The sequence below is a fragment of the Haplochromis burtoni genome, unplaced genomic scaffold (assembly GCF_018398535.1).
Source record: "Haplochromis burtoni strain Fernald_Lab_line unplaced genomic scaffold, NCSU_Asbu1 Contig_192, whole genome shotgun sequence".
In the NCBI taxonomy this organism is placed as follows: Eukaryota; Metazoa; Chordata; class Actinopteri; order Cichliformes; family Cichlidae; genus Haplochromis; species Haplochromis burtoni.
The window spans coordinates 666565-686044 of record NW_024582553.1 but is presented as its reverse complement, the minus strand read 5'-3'; the positions used below and the strand labels follow the sequence as shown (position 1 = coordinate 686044).

At 40.7% G+C, this 19480-nt stretch overlaps 1 protein-coding gene across 3 annotated transcripts; it reads right to left on the bottom strand.

Annotated features, from left to right (window-relative positions):
* Nucleotides 1-63: 63 nt before the first annotated feature.
* Nucleotides 64-17299, bottom strand: LOC102302371 (liprin-alpha-3). Of its 3 annotated transcripts, XM_014337871.2 has the most exons (31): nt 16759-17299; nt 14333-14434; nt 13741-13905; nt 12928-13002; nt 12771-12830; nt 12427-12555; nt 11579-11671; nt 11181-11233; nt 10558-10651; nt 10328-10462; nt 10126-10209; nt 9877-10008; nt 9732-9794; nt 9147-9226; nt 8622-8805; nt 7817-8010; nt 7478-7721; nt 7247-7386; nt 7012-7160; nt 6771-6867; nt 6450-6531; nt 5789-5989; nt 5644-5706; nt 5260-5286; nt 4304-4479; nt 4111-4208; nt 3837-4012; nt 3658-3726; nt 3138-3300; nt 1352-1444; nt 64-1235 (listed from the first exon to the last, which is right to left on the bottom strand). In XM_014337871.2, exons 1-30 carry the CDS (start codon nt 17092-17094, stop codon nt 1392-1394), a joined length of 3717 nt encoding a protein of 1238 aa, XP_014193357.1. In that variant the 5' UTR covers nt 17095-17299; the 3' UTR covers nt 64-1235; nt 1352-1391. The 3 variants fall into 3 exon arrangements, with proteins under 3 accessions (XP_014193357.1, XP_014193358.1, XP_014193359.1); XM_014337872.2 differs by lacking the exon at nt 12771-12830; XM_014337873.2 differs by lacking the exons at nt 64-1235; nt 1352-1444; nt 3138-3300; ... (2 more) ...; nt 4111-4208; nt 4304-4479 and having other exon boundaries at nt 5262-5511.
* Nucleotides 17300-19480: the final 2181 nt, after the last annotated feature.

Here is a 19480-nt window from a genome sequence, read left to right as displayed (position 1 = left end):
ATCTTCTGTGGGCAGGCTGTGTGAAGGCGAAACTCTGAAATAACTCCTTCAATAACATTCATACAGGTATGTTTTTTTTTTTTTAATTACAGCTTTTACAATCATTATCATTATTGTTATCATATTATAATCAATTATCATCACTACTCTCCAATAATATGAATTGAAATCATAACACAATTTGTTGTCCAAAATGTACACATACAAGTAGCATATCTTAAATGTCCATAATTTAAAACATATTTCCTTTGTCAACCTAAAATGAAATTACAGTCAGTCTTAAAACTAAGTATGAAATGAACGTACAGTTTAATACGCACACATACATACTGTACATACATACATACATACAAACAATAGCAGTTATCATAAAAAATGATAAAAATAAAATACACACATTTTACAAAGTCCTGCTTTCACATCATTTGATGATCGATATCATGACGTTCACTCTAAAATGGTTGAATTTGGCATGCATATTAACACAAATGCTCCGTAACTCAAGTCATTTTCCCCCAGTTTAAACAGGATTTTGTCATAAAGCACTTTGCTAATTGTCTCATTGTCTGTCCTATTCACATTTGTGCATCTCACCTCCGTTATGGCTTAAGAACATACATATCGTCCTCCTTGTGTACTCCTACATTCTGGCCTTAAACCTCCCCCCTCGCCACACCATACTGTATTGTGATGTTACTTGGCGTTGTTGAGTATGTTCTATAATCAATCTAAATCGCAGTCAGACCAACTTAAAGGATGTGTGTTGGACTATTGTTCTCTTGATAGGAACAGGAATGCATTTTCCAGTTTAAAAACTATAAATTCATTGTGTCAATATTGCCGTCTTACACTCAAAAAACCAAAAAAGGAAAAACAGAAGATGAATTCACGATAGGCATTGGTCACTTTCTACAGGCCACTTTCTACAGAATCAAACAGCATCATGCCACAACTATGGATCGAAAGAGAGAGAGAGAGGGAGAGAGAGAGAGAGCGAGAGAGAGAGAGAGAGAGAGAAAGAGAGAGAGAGAGAGACTGATGGTAAAACAGACATTCACTCCATTTTTAACATCTTTAAATCATTCACTCTGTATCTTTGATTTTTCGAGACATGTGGCTCGAAGGTTGTTGGTCATCTTCTAGTGTCCTTTTTGTTTCGTTTTTTTGTTTTTTGTTCCTCAGGTTTTTTTTCCTCTAAAATGTGTTTTTCCTTGGGTTGATTTGGGGGCGGGGTTCTATGAAAATATAAGAAAAGACATTTAAAGAGTCACAATGGCACCGTACAGACGTGACTGATGTGGTATCCGCTCAAGCTATTTTTAGCTATGATCAATCAGAGTGCTTTTCTCACCTGGTGTGCTTATTTATTTCTTTATTTTTCTTTTTTTTTTTTAGCAGGAATATGTTCTCACAGACCCCGACTCTGCTCTTGGACCAGAGTTTGCTGACAGGGGAAAAAAAGGTGATTAGTCCTTGTTAAATATACAAGACAAACAGATACAAGTCAGTAAAGCAAAACATTACTGATGTTATTAAAAAAAACGGCACTGCTAAGCTTTAAATTCTGTATTCCAAATATAAACTATTTAGAAACACAGCATCCTAGGGAAACACCGATTTTGCTCTGTTAAGCTAATAAAGCTTACTGTTCCTCAGGAAAAACCAACTTCTGGCTATAGTTTCATATTTACTGTAAAGCAAATCATGTTAAACTTCTCATCTACTGCTCTGCATGAAATTAACAGAGATATCCAGTATTTCTTTAAAAAACAGTTTCTTGTTCTTTTTCTTCATAACCAATGAAACTGCTAAATTGTTATTATCACTGTAGGAAGTAGGAGCATTTGCAAGACTTTGTTTATATTTCTGCATAATGCGTTTTTAATATAAAAGTCTTGCATCACCATTCATCGCTTTATATTTTGCAAAGAAAATGGGAAACAGGTGCAGCTGCTGTTTCTCTTCCTTAAGAGCCGTGAAGAAGCCATTCTTAAGAAAGTGAAACAGGGAGTAAGGATGAGATATGTGACACTTTTGGAGTGCTGAATCCAAACTTGAAAATTTTGGTCCAAACCATATCAATGTCTACAGACATCTTCAGTTTCATTAGTTATGAAGAAAAAGAACAGGAAACCGTTTTCTAAAGAAATACTGGATATTTCTGTTAATTTCATCTAAAACATGGTGGAGGCATTTCAGCCAATGGTGTTGGAGCTCTTTTCAAAATAAGAAAAGGATCATCAGATCCACCATGCGATACCATTTGATTGGCTTTATTTTTCAGTATGACAATGACCCCGAACACACAGTCAAGTAAAAGCATATCTGGCTGGAAAAACACACAAAGGAACATATCGGGCATGGATTGGCCCAGAGACCTTGCCTTTTATGTTTTATTTCCATATATGTTTGCACATGTTTCAGTTATGTTTGGTATGTATAGACTTCATCCATTAGGTGCATCTTTTTTTATTCTTGAATGACTCATAGACCAATGTTAACTGACTTAAACAAACAAACATCACCTCTCTGAAAAGGGTCAGGTACAAGAGTTCACCTGAAAATGAGTGACAAAGCAGCCAATGTCCAAAGAAAAGCTTCAAAAGTCCATTTTAGAAAAAAAAAACCCCAAGTCTGGCTCTTTGAAATGAAATTATAAAGAAATGAGGGTTGACTCAAGGCTTTTGCACAGCACTGTATTTAAATATAAATATAATCTATCCAGATGGTACATGTGGAGCACCAAAATATCTCTTTGTATAAATCACAAAAAACCTTGTTGTTAGCAAATTTATGCAGGAACTATTTTCTTTTTACTGTCTCTATTTGCCAAACAAAGGAAGCATGCACATAGATAACATGCTCACAGCAAGGTTTGTAGAGTCAGGTTTTTTTTTGGGTTTTTTTGGTGCTTGGAGCAACCAGTTCCATCATAGTTCTGCAGTTAATATCTCCACATCCCAGCAACTCACACCCAAATACTTCAGAATGATAAATAGCAGCAAAAGCCAGAGAAATAAAAGATAGAAACTTGATTTTGGGGTGAACTGTTCCTTTGGAGGTTTTTTAAACAGGAAAAAACTGCTGTGTAATCCCTGATCCTGACAGTATTGTTGTTATCATGCTCAAGTCCTCACCTTCACTCTGGACTTTTCTCAGTGTGACAGACGGGGTCGAGATGGCAGAGGCACGGAAGTTGGCAGGTAATGTTTCTGAGGAATCGGAGGTAACGCCACGGAGGTCTTTCTCCCTAAACATCTTCCTCCATGACGGTGACCGTGTGAATGTTTTTGTGCCGTCCTGTGGAGACAAGGAAATAATGCTAGTGATTCAAAACAACAGCATTCACTGGCCCTTATTCATTATGCATTAGTGGGGTTTAACAAAACAGTATTTGACAAAGCAGTATTTGTTGTGACAATATTCCACAGTTGCACAGTTTTTAGCCCTACAAGCTGTAACTAAGCAATTAGCACCCGTGTAAACACAGCTGAACCACTGTGGCTTGCCAGCAGTTCACTAGCAGTAAAGCCTTCCTTTACAAGGAAAAGCCATGTTTTAGTCTTTCTTTTTAACCCTGAAAGAAATTTATCTTTCATAGCACATTAAACAAAGGGCAAAAAAAATATTTCCTGAAAATATTTCCTGTTGTTGTACCTCATCGGGCCTCCTCTCTGTTCCCATGGAGATGAGATTATTGTACTCTTTCTCTAGGAGCTGTCTTGCCTGAAAGAGACAGACGAAAAGATGTTTCGGGTAATTTTACACCTGTAGATTAAGATAACAGAAGAGCATCTGACATCGCCGGCTGTTGTAGAGCACGTGAGGTAGTCTACCTGTGTGTTCTGATTTGGTATCTGAAGAAGGAGGGCCAGGTCAGTGTAGTCAAAGGTGTCATCCAGTGCCAGCAGGGCCCCATGGACCCCACTTTCTAACAGGTTGTCAGCAAATTCTTTTAGACCGATAGACTGCACCCAGCACATCACTCGCTCATTGGACCACACCATCACATCTGGAGAAACACAAATTCAAAGACAAAGACAAAAACACACCAGTGTGAGTAAACTAATGCTTTGAAATCAAGTTTGGGGCATTATCCAAAGGCCTCACCTTGGTTCTGATGTTGGCTCTCATCCCTCCTCCTCTCCAGCTCCTTTCTATCATAGTTCAAGCGCTTCAAGCACATGATGCCATAGTGAAGGCTCACCCTATAAGTAGTAAGGACAGAGACCTAAGACATGCAGTGGGTGGAAATATGCAGAACATAAAATTAATCCAATAACGTGGGTGTCCTTTCTTTCACCTGTGGAAACTGTCCACCATCTTCAGCTGGCCCCTCAATTCTTTCTTGGTGAGGTGATCGAGCATGCGAGCATCAACCAGCGATTCCATGAAGTAAGAACGGTACTGGGGTAGACCCAGGCTGGGCAGCCATTCATTTCCCACCCACTCATGGTTCATGTCTCCATAGGCCAGGATCTGGAGAACAAGGTTTATAGACATGAGAGTAAACAAGATGCATAATAAAAAAAAAATCCTAAAGGTAACATTCTGAATATAAAACAAATTTGTGTGTTTCACTTGAGCTAAATAATGAAACAGGAAAAATTACAATGTGTTTGTATTAACAATATTTAGTGACTTCTTAATTCTTTGGAACAGGGCAGATAAATAAAGTGCAGAGAAAATAGTAGTAAAAGGGAAACCTGAAAGTGTAATAAAAACAAAATCCCCCGCCATGCAGGGTTTTCTCCATTTGTTTCTCCTTCCCGTGGGCTCTATATACACCACACTCGTGTATACACACTGCTGGCCACTCAGCGGTCATGCTAAACATCTCTCTGACACAAATTCTGTATTACTGGGAACAGGAAACAGTATACTTGTAGCCTAAAATGGCAAAAACAATTTGGTCTCACTTTCTAAAAATGCGCCGCTAAAGTGTAACTCATGTCTCAAATAATTAGTTATGTGTTAACTCTAGACCTATGAAAGTAAAGTATTTCTGCTGCTTTTTGTTTTCCTTCACTTTCTGATTATTTAAAGAGAGAGCTGAAAAAAAGGCAAAATAAGTGCCAGTCTACAACCTTCAAACCTGGATTTATATAAGCATGTCTTGTTAGACACACAGATGCATATTTAAAGACTTCGTTTTAGCTCTTCTTCCCTTTAAGGCTGTGTCTCCTGGTTTCCTGGTAAGCCTTTATTTAAAAATAAATTGCAAATCATGTGATGGCCTGTGGATTCTCAGCAGCTCACCTGATCCCAGCTGAACTCCTTCTGCTCCTTATGGTTCAGGCCGAGCGTACAGAGGAAAGGAGCAGATATTTGCAAAGAGAGGGAAAGGTCACCAGTGAGAGTTTGTGTTTGTAATGAATCAGTGTCGGGACAGAGGAGGAGAGGGAAGGCAAAAGGAGGAAAAGCTTTGTTAGTGAGTGAGAATTAGATGGAAAACACTACATCAAAACTGATTTTTAGGGAACAGCAAGGGAAAGGTGTAGCCAAACATGCCTAATTAAGAGACAAAAAAAAAGAAGAAACCTTATTAACGGGACAGTTTGCTCACGACACAACAAATGTGTCAAATAAATCAATGCAATATAAAAACAGCTTCTCTGTATTTCACATGAAATATAATCTTACTGGTTTGGTGGCAGCAGTGAGAGACTCCATCTCAGCGTGCGTCATCCAAATGTTACTTGTTGACTGTAACGGCAGCGCACAAATTATTAGTTTGTGTCTACCCCCCGTGCCGTGTTTTTTAACTGGGATTTGTACGCAGGCTTACAGAGCGAGTGCTTGCGGGTGCAGACGGACTGGTGAGGGAGACCATTTCCTGAATGGCTAGGCGAAGTTTGAGTCTGTGTAGAGGGTTGCTGATGCCAATCTCCCTCTGGATCTCTGTGTCTGACAGGTTTGCCATGATGGCGCCGCTCTTCACGTTGGCGCGACATGCTGCCACATACCACGCTGGCATCCCGACCCACAGCTGGGACAACAGAAAGCAGAAGCGGTGCACAACGAACAGTAACAGTAACACTCTTCAAATAAAGTATGACTTCGTGACAAAAACCTTGTGAGTGAAATACCAAAAAAAAAGACATCCTATTTCTGAAACAAGCATTTTTAGCTTCTCTCCCCAGCTACCTTCCGTTTAAGCTGGCTTCCTTCTGATTGGTTGCCCTTCACAGACAGGAGGTTTTAATAGCAGTAGAGTAGGGCTGCTTTACCAAGAGTGGAAAAAAAGACTTCTCCAAAGAGACTTCTACCTGTGCATTCACTGACCTCATTATTTAAAGCTTTGGCTTTAAATAATATTATCATCTACCATCATGTATACAATATATATTCCGGTAATGTAATATGTCGGTAATGACAACATACTAAACTTTACATAAACTGGTCCAAATCAGTCTGATGGTTTTATGTCCTGAGGCTCAGAAACGTACCTCAAGCCACGTAACAACAGTCGGGCCATCCCATGAGGCGAAAGGCAGACCCTGACGACATGCCTCCTCTAATAAGTCGTGCCTGGCAAGGAGAGTGGAAAACAGAAGATTAATTTCTTCATATCTCACCTTACCACTGTCTTCTTTTATAAATAGAAAATCAACATGAGAAGTTAAAAACTTTTCAGCCTTGCGGCACCGCATAGGCGTACATTTTTCTGTTTAAATTAATACTAAACTACGAAATGTATTGCTATATCACATTAGGATCAAAGATATCGCTACAACATGAGAAGCGTGTGGAAAGATGACTGATCTCACTTCTTTTTGCTGCGGCGATCTTTTTCCACTGTTCCAGTTCCAAGTTTAGCCAGACCTAATGGATCAGCTGAACCCAGGTCATCAGAGGGTGTGGAGGCTGTAAAGATCATAGGTTAAAAATAATAATTACTTCCTGTATTGGTTTCACTGTTGATGATTCTCTCACTGCAAACAGATAAATGTATGACTTGGACATGAGAGACGGCATTTTGAATGACTAGTGTCCAGGCTGTTCACACACCCAGTGAGGCAGATTCACGTCCAGGTGCACCAATCCGTCCCTTTTCCTTTTTGCCAAAGAGACGACCAATAGAGGATTTGATGCTTTTCTTTTTGCTGGCTTTGTGAAGGGAATCCTGGCTAGCTGTGGTGGCACCGTCAGCAGAAAGACTGGACAAACAGAGGGACGGAAAACTGAGTGCACTTCAGGGCTAAATTCAGCCAAATATACTGCATGTTAATATTATTCTGAGTACCTGCGAAATTCACGGTGATCATCAAGGCCTGCCCCTGGGTGAGTGTGTGTCATTCGGTCCAACCGTAGGGCTCGAGGAACAGGCGGAGGGGTGGAGTCAATCAGGGCGAGTGCTCTGCATTCTTCACCGTCTTTGTTGTTCTGTAAGGTGGACAAAGTTCAAAAGGTTTATATGGGGAAATTCAGTGTAACTTCACTCATTTGTTGGTATAAAACAGCAGTGAGACAGCACCTGCTTATCGCTCTCCCTGGCAGGTGAATGGGGCAGGCGGGGGGTGGAATGTCCAGAACTGGGTGGCGAGGGTGACGCCAATGTGGACGAGGTGATGGAGGGAGTCATGTAGCCCCTCCCGACACTGTCACGTCCACCCAGTGAAGAGGGTGGAAGAGTTGAGGCATCGAGGGCTACGCTGCTGACCCGACTCTCAATCTCTTCTGCCCTCAGCTCCGTGCTTTCTTTTTCTTCCTGAATCAGCCTTAAAGGAGAAGAGAGAAGAATTTTAACAGTAGGCTAAACAATCCTAGGATCTCACAACACTCTCATCTACACACTGTTGCACACAAAACCTACTTAATCTCTTTGTTAATGGCCTCCAGTTGCTCCTGTAGCATGATGGCCAAAGTCTGTACATCCGTCTGCCCACTGGGAGAGAGCAGCTCCGACCCAAACATAGTCTCCCGATCCTCTTCATCATCAGAGCAGCCTCCCTCCACGCCGCCCTCAAACCCAGGACCCAGCATAGTGCTGCTGTCCCACTCTCCATACTGGAAAATGAGAAAAACAATAGAACGGATAGAGACAATGGTGTCATTCAGAAAATAGCACCATATCACAGTATATGCAGTTGTGGTCAAATGTTTACAAAGGCTTATATATCTTGGTAATCTGGTGCTTTGAATGATTTATTTGAATTGTTCACGTTCCGGTGTGGAATGATTGTGCGGCATGCATCTTTAAAGTCTTTAAAAGCCAAGATTTGGGTGCACAACTTTGAACTGATTTAGGATTTTTTTCTACACAAAACTATACACATTCCCTACTGATATTTGCTTAAATGTCTCTTAGCAAATTGCACCTTGACCAGACACTTTTGGTTCCCATCGATAAGCTTTTGGCATATTTCTGACTGAATATGTGACTGCTCTTCTTGGCAGAGTTGGTAAAATTCATTTAAATTCCCCCTTCTTCATTATTCCATCCACTCCCAAATAAATTCAAACTTTTGCACCCAGCTCTTGTTTCTTTGTACAATCATACCACCCTGGAAAAAAGAACATTTTAAAGAAATCGTTCAGAGCACAAAGTTAAGCCTATGATGGCTGTATATAACTTTGCATATATGCACATCATCATTATCTCAGCCTGAGATCGACACCTTGTTACTATCATCTCTAGGAGTCCCCCAACGGCCACGGTGACGCCTGACCACGACCCCACTAGAGGAGCTGCCATAGCCAGCTGGGAGTGAGCCTCCACCCTGAGGGTACCGCAGCTCCGAGGCACTCCCTGGAAGAGATCTTCGAAAAAGGGTGGAGGGAAGTGAGCTCACGCTGCCCGCCCTATGATGAGATCCAGAATTCAAATGTTAAGCAGCAGCACTTGAAAACATTTCGTGGGTGAGTGTGCAAACACACAACACTGTCACACACAAAGATTCCCCCATAAATAAACAAGGAATTTAAAACTAAAAGCTATAAAATTATGAATAAAGCATTTGTTTGTGTATTTATCAGACAGCCCAACAGCCTCCAGGTACAATGTGAACAACTTTACAAAGCAGACGAGTGTAAACAAATGGTGTACTCAGCATAAGCGCTGTGTTCTTTGGGAGACTTTGAGTATTCATAAATGTAGGGCACGGTGCATAAATACTTTGCCGTGAGGGTTCATGTCAGCTAACCTGGAATAGGACGAGCCTGGCCTTCCTCTCAGCTGATCCAGCTCCAGTTGGACTCGCTCCAGCTCAGCAATCAGCTGCTCCTAAAACAAAGAGGAGAAAACACTTTTAGCATGACGCCAAAGGTTTAAACATCTGTAATAGGTGTAGGGGAAAAAACCAATACAGCATCATATCGTGAAATTTTGCGTGGGAATATTGTATCAATACACCAAATATTAATATTTTATTAAACAAGTCCGAACACTCTGGAAACAATTAAAAAGGGCTTCGATTAAATAGTCTCAAATGAAAAATCACCCAACACTTAGCTTTGATGATTTATCTGCACTATCAGTAACAGACTACATGTAATTACCAAGTTGACCTCATTCATTCTTCTATGGCAGATTTTAGTGACGGTGTTGGTGTTGGCTCACAGCCTCTTTTGGCAGCATAATAACTTAATTGAGATAAGTTATTTAACTATAAAAAAAGGTTACTCATCGAAGTATTATTTATTGCAAACTGTAAAAAAGCGCAATAATATCGTATCGTGAGTGAAGTATTGTGATAATCTGTAACTACAAAAAATACAAAAGTGAATACCTTATTAGCAAGAAGATCATCTTGGATTTTCTTCATATTGACCAGTTCCTCAGAAAGAGCATTCTAGAAGCAAAGAAAACAAAAAGTATACATATGCATTTTCATGTGGTACAGTGGTTTATACACAATACTCTTCTTTTTCTACCTTCTCTTCTAGTGCTGCCATTCTTTCTTTGAGATGCAGCTGAAGTCTCTCATTGGACTCTGACAGAAGCTTGTCCACAGTGTCTGAGAGGCGTTTGTTGTGTTCGTCATTCATCTTCTCCCTCTGCCTGGCCTGGAATGAAGACACGAAGGAGAGGAGGAATAAAAGCAGAGATAAAATTTAAACTTTATTCAGAATTGAGAATTCACATCAGACTGTGTCTCAGCAGGAAAATATGATTAATGTCACCCTCTGCAGCTCTTGGTTCTTCTCCTCAAGTTGAGCTTCCATTTGCCGTAGTCGCTCCTCAAAGTTTCCATGACGTTCTTCAGCCTTTTGTGTAAGAACAGAAAGATATTTGCAGATGCTGATTAAAATATTTGAAATGAGATTCGAATAAAAGCTGGAATATTCTATTCAAAAGAGTTAGTGGTTGATATTGATTGCCCACCTTGTTGAGAGCAGCCACTCTTTGTGCAAGCTGGGCCTCAATCTCAGGTAATGTCTCTGCCCTCTGCAGGGTCTGCTGGAGCTTCTGTTTCGCCTCATCCAGACGCTCCTGTAGCTGCCTGTTCTTTTCTTCACTCTAGACAGTCAAGAAAACATTCATCAGACACAGAAACGTTCGTGACTTTTGTTACCAACACAGCTGGATACTGGCTTGTTTGAGCCAAACTTTACCTGTCTGTGCAGGGACTCCTTGCTCGCCAGCTCATTTTCCAGCTTGTCTTTGATATCATGTAGAGAAGTCGCCTCCCTCTGGGCGCTGAGGTACCTGCAACACAAAGCCGCCATCAAAGAGGAATGCTGCAGCGGTCCTAAATCGAAATACCGTGACATATATCAATGTTTGTGACTGTTTTAAGTTTGCTGGTGCTGAAACAGCACTAATCTGAAACAGGAACTTAGATAGTTTAATGGAGTATTAATTCTAAACAAATGTTAATATAACCCGGTACATCAAATCTAGGGGGTAATACATCCAACCTAATTACTGTTTCTGTCCAAATATTCACTGAATCATTAGTGAGAATATAATGCAAATGTCATTATGTAAAACTAGCTTAGATGCTATAAAGAGGCGTCACGATGCTTTTGCAACGCATTGCCTGCCAACAGGTGAAACATATGGTCCTTCTGCTATGTGCATCATAGTTTATGCATAAAATTCTGGTCTTCTGATCTTGAGCTTCTTTCAAGCTACAAATAGATGACAAATAGACAAGATAGCTACAAATAGAAGACTAAAAAAAGAAAAGAAAAGAAAAGAAAAGAAAAGAAAAGAAAAGAAAAAAAAAGAATACCTTCGTTCTAGTGTTGTAATCCTCTCCTCCATGTCCTCTCTTTGGCAAAGGGCCTGGTAATATTTCATGAAACAAAATGATATAAATATAAAACTTGCAATATACAAAACACATGAGTGCTTATCACGTAGAAAACTACTGGCCAGGTAAGAGATTTCTACTACGCTTCTTTGAATACGTGCACAGAGCACTCTATTGTTAGACTGCAGGAGTATATTAATATTTATTATGGCATTCATTTCAGCCCAGCATTTCTTTGATATCGGTTAATTTTACTCTCATCCCCCTTTGGAATAATAAATATTAATACATATGCCCATTGCGTTGTACTCTTGGAACCCTGGGTGCTGTGAGATCTCAGGGTCTTGGCCATGAAGAGACAGACTGGCCCAACAAACCTCTTTCACTTCCCTTTGGAGCTTCTGATTGGCCTCCTCTGACTTCGTCACCTCCCTCCTGGCGGCGGCAAGCTGTTCCTCTATTTCCCCGACCTAACGTGACAACACAAAGGGACCAGAGATGACACAGATTGAACCTACGTGAGCCAGTATTAACCGCCACGGCACTAAGTGTAAACAGACAAGACAGTGACTGATTACAAATGCCAGTTGGGTCCACACGAGACTCTGGGGGTGTAACGTGGTGACGCACAGAACACGCAAACGGTTTTAAGATGTTTTGAAGGTTAGAGCAAAGCATTACTCATTTTACTCTAAACATTTCTGATCTCTTATGTAAGATTTTGTGCTACGTACAGCTATTAAAATCAAATGGCGTCATATAGCCTACTATATGGGATGAATACGGTGTCTTAAAGCAACTGCAGTAGTGTAACCGGCCACAAGAGGGAAGAGGGTGACCAGGAGAAGTACTGTGATTAGTTATCCTCCTCCTTGGGATATGCTGTGTTGCTGGAATTGCTAGTGAGGAGCTGGCACTGATTTATTACGATAGCCAGGGTGGGTTATATAATAAACCAAACTTACAAACAAAGGGGAGACAGAAATGTAGCTGGGAATTCAAACAGTTTCACCTGCTTTCCTTCAGGCCGTTTGGGATGGGTCAGGCATGTTGTGGACGTGTGGACAATAGTAAATGATTTAATCAGGACTTTGCTAGAAGCTTTTATATTTTATTTTGGATTTTGACAGAGAATTTGTGGGCGTACCGTTTAAGACATGAAACCCAATGCAAACTCTAAAAGCCATTCTCACAAAGTTCGACACAGAGGATCACAAACACCAACCTGCCGGCACATGAGGGCCAGCCTCTCCCTCAGCTGGGAGAGTTCAGCTCTCTGCCGCTCTATCTCCCCTTCTCTCTGTCTGTCAAGCTCCCCATCTTCCAGTCCAGAGGAAGGACCATTGGGCAGTCGCTGGAATGGTGAGAATAAAGCAGGAAATGAGAGTGATGAAGAAAAAAAAGAGTTAGAATGGGTTGTTATTGCAGAAAAACGTAAATGAAACTGTAGGTGAGTTAAAAATCACACTGACACACCATGTTACCCAATATCTACTTTCTACTGACTGTCTGGACGCTAACACATACACAAAAACAACTGGAACCAACATGCATAAAACCCTCCCTTACATCTTTCCCGCCGTCCACCCCTTGCTGACGTCTTTTAATTTGGTCTCTTAAAGAGATTACCTGAAAAGAGAGATAAACAGACGATCCAAATAAATGTTCCCTTCACACTGAGCCGCTCGTTAACGTCAAATCACAATCCTGGCACGTTAGACTTTACCTCTTGAGAAGACGCTGCGAGTTGATCTTCTAGCATGGACACCCTCTCAAGGGCCACACGGAGCCTTTCTCGAACCTGCGGGGTGAAACAATACGAAATGGCATGCAGTAAGTCAACTTGACACCGGGGAATTAATATCAAGATTGTGATTACATTTTTATCACTACCGAATAAGCAAATAAGAGTTCATGAGAGGTCAAAACACACGCATCAGAGATGAAGCTCACCACGGAAGCTACACTGGGAATTTCTGCACACCACACTGCATTTTAATTGAACCCAACTCAGCACTGGGTGTGAGCAATCCTCATGAGACAATCACTAAGGCTGACAGGACTTGATTTATTCACGTCTATCACACTAAATGATGCTCTAGTGCTAACTCGGGAGAAGAGCAGTTCATTATAAGTGGACCTTTATATGATCATCACAGCAAACAACGTCAAAGTAAATTTTCGTTGTCATAAAGCAATAATATTTGATTTTATACGGAAACATGTGAGCTAAACCTGCAGCCTGAATACTACTTTGAGCAGCCAAGTTGTATATATCCTGCCTCTCTGTTCTCACATTATACACCAAACACACCCTCACACTTTGGTGGTCTATTTAATCTGGAAAGTCTCCCATCTTTCCCTCTGACATCTTCGTGCTGCTAGTGGGCTGTATTGCCACCTGCCGATTCTGTCCTTTCACCTCCCTTTTTACCTCAAGCATGTTTCTAGTGACTTATGACTTTGAGTTTAATAATCTTTTGGCTCAATTTTTGGTCTGAGCGAGTGAAATCTCTTGCTCTCAGCCTTTCAAACACACCTTTTCATCCAGGGCCTTGTGGTGCTCAAACAGGGATTTCAGGGCCTTGAGGACTTCCACCTCACTGGAGACCCCTGCAGGGGACTGGGCTTGTCTCTTCACCACCGTCATCCTCAAACTGCGCTCATGGCGTGACACAAGACACTCCAGGTGTTCCAGCAACAACTGAACGATTGAGTGGGTTAATTGGGAGAAGGATGGAGAGAGAGAGAGGTAAGAAAGGCAATTTGAAGGAAAAAGCTCATACAAAATGAACAGGAATTAGAGACAGGAGCAGAGATTACAGGGTAACTGCCGGGATCATGAAAAAAGAGAGTAGGCTCAGGGGCGGCACAGAGCAGTGAGGGTTTAAAGAGTGACGAGAAACGTTCAGCACAGCAAAAAAAGACATAATGAAAGCAGATATGGACAATGAAAAGGGGCCATGAAGAGAAAAGAGAGCGTGGATTAGGAAAAAAAAGAAGATCAAGAGAAGGAAAAACAAACAGAAGCAAATGAAACAGTGTGACACCCACACAACCACAATGGGTGAGGAAGATAACACAGAGCCTGTTACAGTGCTAATAAGCAAAATGGCTGCTAAACATCTTACACGTGTGTTGTTTCTTTCTGCCTTCAGCTCAGCGATCTCCTCCTCCCTCTCTAGAAGCTGCTCCCGGCAAACGTTCAGCTCTTTAGTCAACACAGCAAACTCCTGTGGAACACACAAGCTGCGTTCAGAGGCAAGAAAACAAACTACACAAACGTATGGCTTTAATAGATTAAGTGGTCTCGGCACAGGCAGTTCAGCTGCAGTGAGTTTTGATCTAGGCGAGACACGAGCATGCACACACACAGCAAATGCACACATAGTGCTAAAAATATACAGAACCAAAGGCTTACAGTTACACACTCTGTGAAACACCTGAGACCAGCAATGTAGGAGGACAAACATGATGTAAACCTACATAATAATCATGTAAATCAATGACACACTTTCCACCACCGCTCTCATCGTGCTCATCCTCCTCTGTGAACTCGCGTTCATGCATGGATTACATCACGCTGTTACACAATGACTCGGCTCTGGAATGCACAGGAGAGACCCCCCAAAACACAGCATCGATATGTCATTTACAGCACCACTGGGAATGCGCTCGCAACTCCTTCATGGTGCTGAAAGTGAGCCCGAAAAGGAGAGGTAGTACTACACGATTTCTGCACAGTGAGAAAAACTCATAGGATCGACGGTAAAAGATTTTTTTATTTCCATAAAACGCATCTAAGGCCTTAGAAGCTGCTTTTAAGAGTGACAGTGTGCAGATGTTTAGGGTTAGGATTCAAAAACACTTAAAGGTAGGCATATGAAACTGGTTTGTGTTTACAAGGGGGGAAAGAGAAAGAGCCAAAGAGAAATCTATACAGATGGTGACACAGCGTGTTTATTGGCTCTTGGCCTTATGGGATTGTTTCTTGTTTGGATAGGGGTCAGCTTCGCAGTTGGCTCTCCTTGTCCCCTTGTCGTTTCATTTCTATTTCATCTCACTCTATCTTTACAGGCTACGGCCTCCATTTGTTTGAATAAATTTGAATTCCTGGTCTACAGTGCACGTGGCCCTATGTCGCGGAGAAATTACACATTGTCTTATAATTCATGCTGCACTCACATGAACACATGTACATTCGAATTCCATCCAACAATATGGCTCTTACATTAATACTTAACCTTGTTTCCGAGGTGTTCAAGGCCATAACTGCTTATTATTATAACCAGTAAATTAATTTATGGAAAAACTGATATGCTGAGAAAACAAAGACACACATTCCAACATCCATATAGTGGACATGCAGGAGGATGTATATGATATTAAACTAGGTTTATTATGGAAATTTAAGGGGAAAATGTGTGGTATTTTTGTTCAAAATAAGCAAACTATAATAAGCTATCAAAATAGTTGGAGAGTATATGTAGATTGTATGATGTTCTAGACGAGTGTTAGAGCCTAATACTAAGGAGAAATGTAAAACTGCCTGCTATAAATAAGTATTGTGTTAAACTGCGTGGTCAGTATATGGTGTTGTATACATACATTAATCACTTTCTTTAGTTTGGGTTGCTGCGGCACCTTTTTGTTATCCACACACACTCTTTGACTTCCTACTCACTCTGGACTACTTTTGGACACCAAACTGAACCGTGAGTAACTCAGTGGATTAACTTAACATCAGTAACCCTAAATGTTTGGAAGAAAGCCATTACAACAGTCAAGTCAGAAATGGACTTTATCAAAAAGGCATAAAAAGGAATCTGACTGAATTAAAAAAATATTATTATTATTATTATTATTTGTCCTGACACACCTTGTATATTAGTGGCTAGAGGGGTCACGTGTACATTAAATTCTACATACTATAATTACAATACATTCAGCTTTAGATGAGGAGAAAGGAGAGATTGTTTTTTTTAATAATGGTAGGATAAAACTTGTAAATTCCAGTTAATATCAATAAGCAATTTTATCAGGCAAGCTCAGAGAATTCCAATAAATTACATTTTTATTGAAGTTCAGATAAGGCCCAAGCACATATTATCTTCCATTCTCATTAATCACCCACTAACGATATGATTAACAAACATAATAAAACCTGGTTACACAACGAAGGGGAAATTTGCAGATGCAACTTGGACTTGACAGCCAGACGAGCCTCAACCTACAGCATTTACTAGAAACAGAATTAGTGAAGACTCTAAGCATGCAGTGGGGGAAGTGTCTAATGTCCTGTTCTAGCTGGAGCTGAGTGTCTCTCTCTCTCCACGAGGCATCACTGCAAAGGCTTACTGTCTCATGAGCTCGCTTCATGATGACACACTCATAAATGCAGACTCATATGTAACTCAGCTCTGATAACGCAGAGAATAAGAAAAAGTTACCTTACAGGCAGAAATGTTCCATAAAACACTTGCATCAGGAAAACACACCCAAACGTTGTAACCCACGTACACAAGCACAGTGTAAATATATACGTGTACAGATTTACCTGTGGCAGAGCAATTGATAGCTGCCTCTGAAGCGACTCCTTTTCATGGCCAAGCTCACGGAGGCGGAGCTGAGCTGTACCCAGGCTCTCCTGCGTCTCCCTCAGGTTCTCCAGCAGCCTTTCCCTTTCTGTCAGCATGTTGACCATTAGAGACTCCAAGTTCCCTGTGCTGCCTCCTTCATCTCCTCCACCTCTGGGCTCCCTGCCACTGAATCCTCCTCCACCCATTGCTCCTCCTGGGCCTCCGATTCCCGCGCTGGCGGGTGAGGTGGGGCCTCCACCGGTGCCACTTCGCCCATCTTCGGATATGGTGGGCATCACCTCGCACATCATCATGAGACCGTGTCGTGTGTGTCAAGTAATAAAAGAGAACTAAATGGGGGATTGTACGTGCAAAACGCCTGTTGTCGTGCCTTGGGTTTTGTTAAGCTTCAGCCAAAAGTTTGATGTACAAAATATAAATCTTTACATTTTTTTTTCCAAAAATATTATTCTTTTAGTTTATGTCTACTCCTACATCTTCCTGTGTTTATTGCCTTTTTTAAACTGTTTTCTCCTGCACTTACTTTTGTATGTCTTTGCTCACTAGACTTGCATCACTCAGTCCCAACCTGCATGGCAAATGATTAGAAGGCTTATGTGTTCCCCTGTTATATAAGAGGGACTGCAGGAAAGTCGTTCTGTGGGTGGCTGTAGGATTGGCTGAGGGTGAAGAAGGGAAGGGGTAATGGGAAAGGAAGGGACAAAGGAGGACCAATGCACCTAAATTGTGTCCACAAGGCAGGGCTCCTCAAAGCGTCGTTGGTAAGAGCTGAAAAATCAAAGCACACATTGTATTAGATCTCACACAATAAATTCCACTGTGAGTATAACAACTGTGAAAGTACTGTACAAGCATGAGCTGGTAGTTTGCGACAACAAGACTAATGAAAATGTGAGGAACGGTGACAATGATGCCAACTGCTGATTTGTAATTAGCATTTCTGACAAAATGACAAACAGGTTGACCTAATATGTAATAATGCAGCTCCAATGAAATGAACAGAATCTGAATACAATTCACACTGATTCATGGACCATGAGAAATGAGTGAAAATTTAAACTAATGCTGTTCAACTCAGTTATAGTCCACAAAACATAGACTCTGACTTTAAAAGGTAATTGAAACAATAATTCAATACTTTGGAAAACACCAAGAGTTCTAATTACAGCAACAGTCATCTCAAGGTGCTTTATATTGTATGGTGAAGACGTAATACAGAGCAATCAGAAGAAGCCCTATGAGGAAGTGCTTGGCGACAGTGGTAAGGAAAAACTCCCTTTGAACAGGAAGAAACCTCCATTATACAATGCGTGACAGTCATCTGTCACGACAAGTTCGGGGTTATAACGCACTATAATATGAAAAGACTGATGTCACTTTCATATCTATTTGTGAAATACAGTGTAAAGTACCAGCTAGAAATTAGCTAGCTAAGTCATGAACTAGGTTATGGTGTAAAAACAAAAACACCCAAGGAGGGTGGAAATTCAGAGAGTTGCATATGTTTTTTTCTCTGAGTTCCTTTCTGAAGACTCAAAAATATAGGGAGGGATATATTTAAATCTGATTTGCTAACATCTGCAAAACTCAGTTTACTGTTACTTGTGCTAATACTCCACCCCAACAAAAGCATCTTATTTTTTGTGCTTGACATTGAAAATTACTGACTGTGCCTGTGTTTAGAAAACGCACACCTTTTTGCACATCAACTGAAAAACTAGATACACCTATGAGCCCTATTTGGGGATTGTGCTAGCACACTGTTTTGTCCCATTTAGTAAATCTGCCCCAAAGACTGAAATAGTTGCCTCTGGCTTGATTCAACGTTTCCAAAATCTACCACAGTGAATCACGTTGAGCTGTGGATACATGGGTTTTTACCTTCAGGTGGAACAGTGTTAGCTTTTATGCTAAAATGCTGCATTAGCATTATGATGCACTAGCGTTATATTTTTACGGACAGATAAGAGAGTGGCATCAGTCTACTTTTCAAACTTTAGCTACAAAAGCAAACAAGAGTGTTTGCTTTTTGTGATATAAGCACAACTCATAACTATCTAATATTTCTTATTCTGATTTGGGCCACTTCCATTCACGTGATTTTTTTGCAGTGTGATCTCAGTCTAACCCTAACCCTCTTCTTGTTTTATGGTGAGCTTAACTTTTTAGTGAGAAATCTAAGAGTCATTTAGCTCTGCTAAGCATGCAGTTGAGCTTTGGACCAGTTTATACTGGAATCTGATCTTGGCCACAAGAAAAAGAAATGAACAAAACATTCAAATATGTTAGTGAAGTTAAAGCATTAAGGCAATCTTGAAATTTAGGAAAAATCAAAACAAGTTTTAATTTTTTTTTACATTTCAAAGCTTTTTTTGAGAACTTGAAAATAGAAAGCAGCTGAATTTCTTTTGGTTCAACTGCCTTCTTTTTTCATGACCTGGATGGACTGAGAATGTAAGGCTTTTCTAAAACAAGGCAGCTAAGTATGAAGAAGTGAGCTCACTGCACTGGTTTTCTTTTAATCAGCTGCATATCTTAAATTACCCTTTTTTTAAATTACCAAATGAGGCCTGTGTCTGATCCTGCAAACAGTGGGCCAAAATCATACAGTTCCAAGCAATCAGCATTATTATTTTGTCTCGAGTCTGCTTTCTACAAATATTTTTTACTGTCTTTTCT

Coding starts and splice junctions, on each gene's coding strand:
- LOC102302371 (XM_014337871.2), bottom strand. CDS start 17,094: ATGATGATGTGCGAGGTGATGCCCACCATATCCGAAGATGGGCGAAGT. Junction 10,652..11,180: donor ATTACAACACTAGAACGAAG/GTATTCTTTTTT, acceptor TTTGTGTTGCAG/GTACCTCAGCGCCCAGAGGG. Junction 1,445..3,137: donor GAGAAAAGTCCAGAGTGAAG/GTGAGGACTTGA, acceptor TTCCCCTGTCAG/CAAACTCTGGTCCAAGAGCA.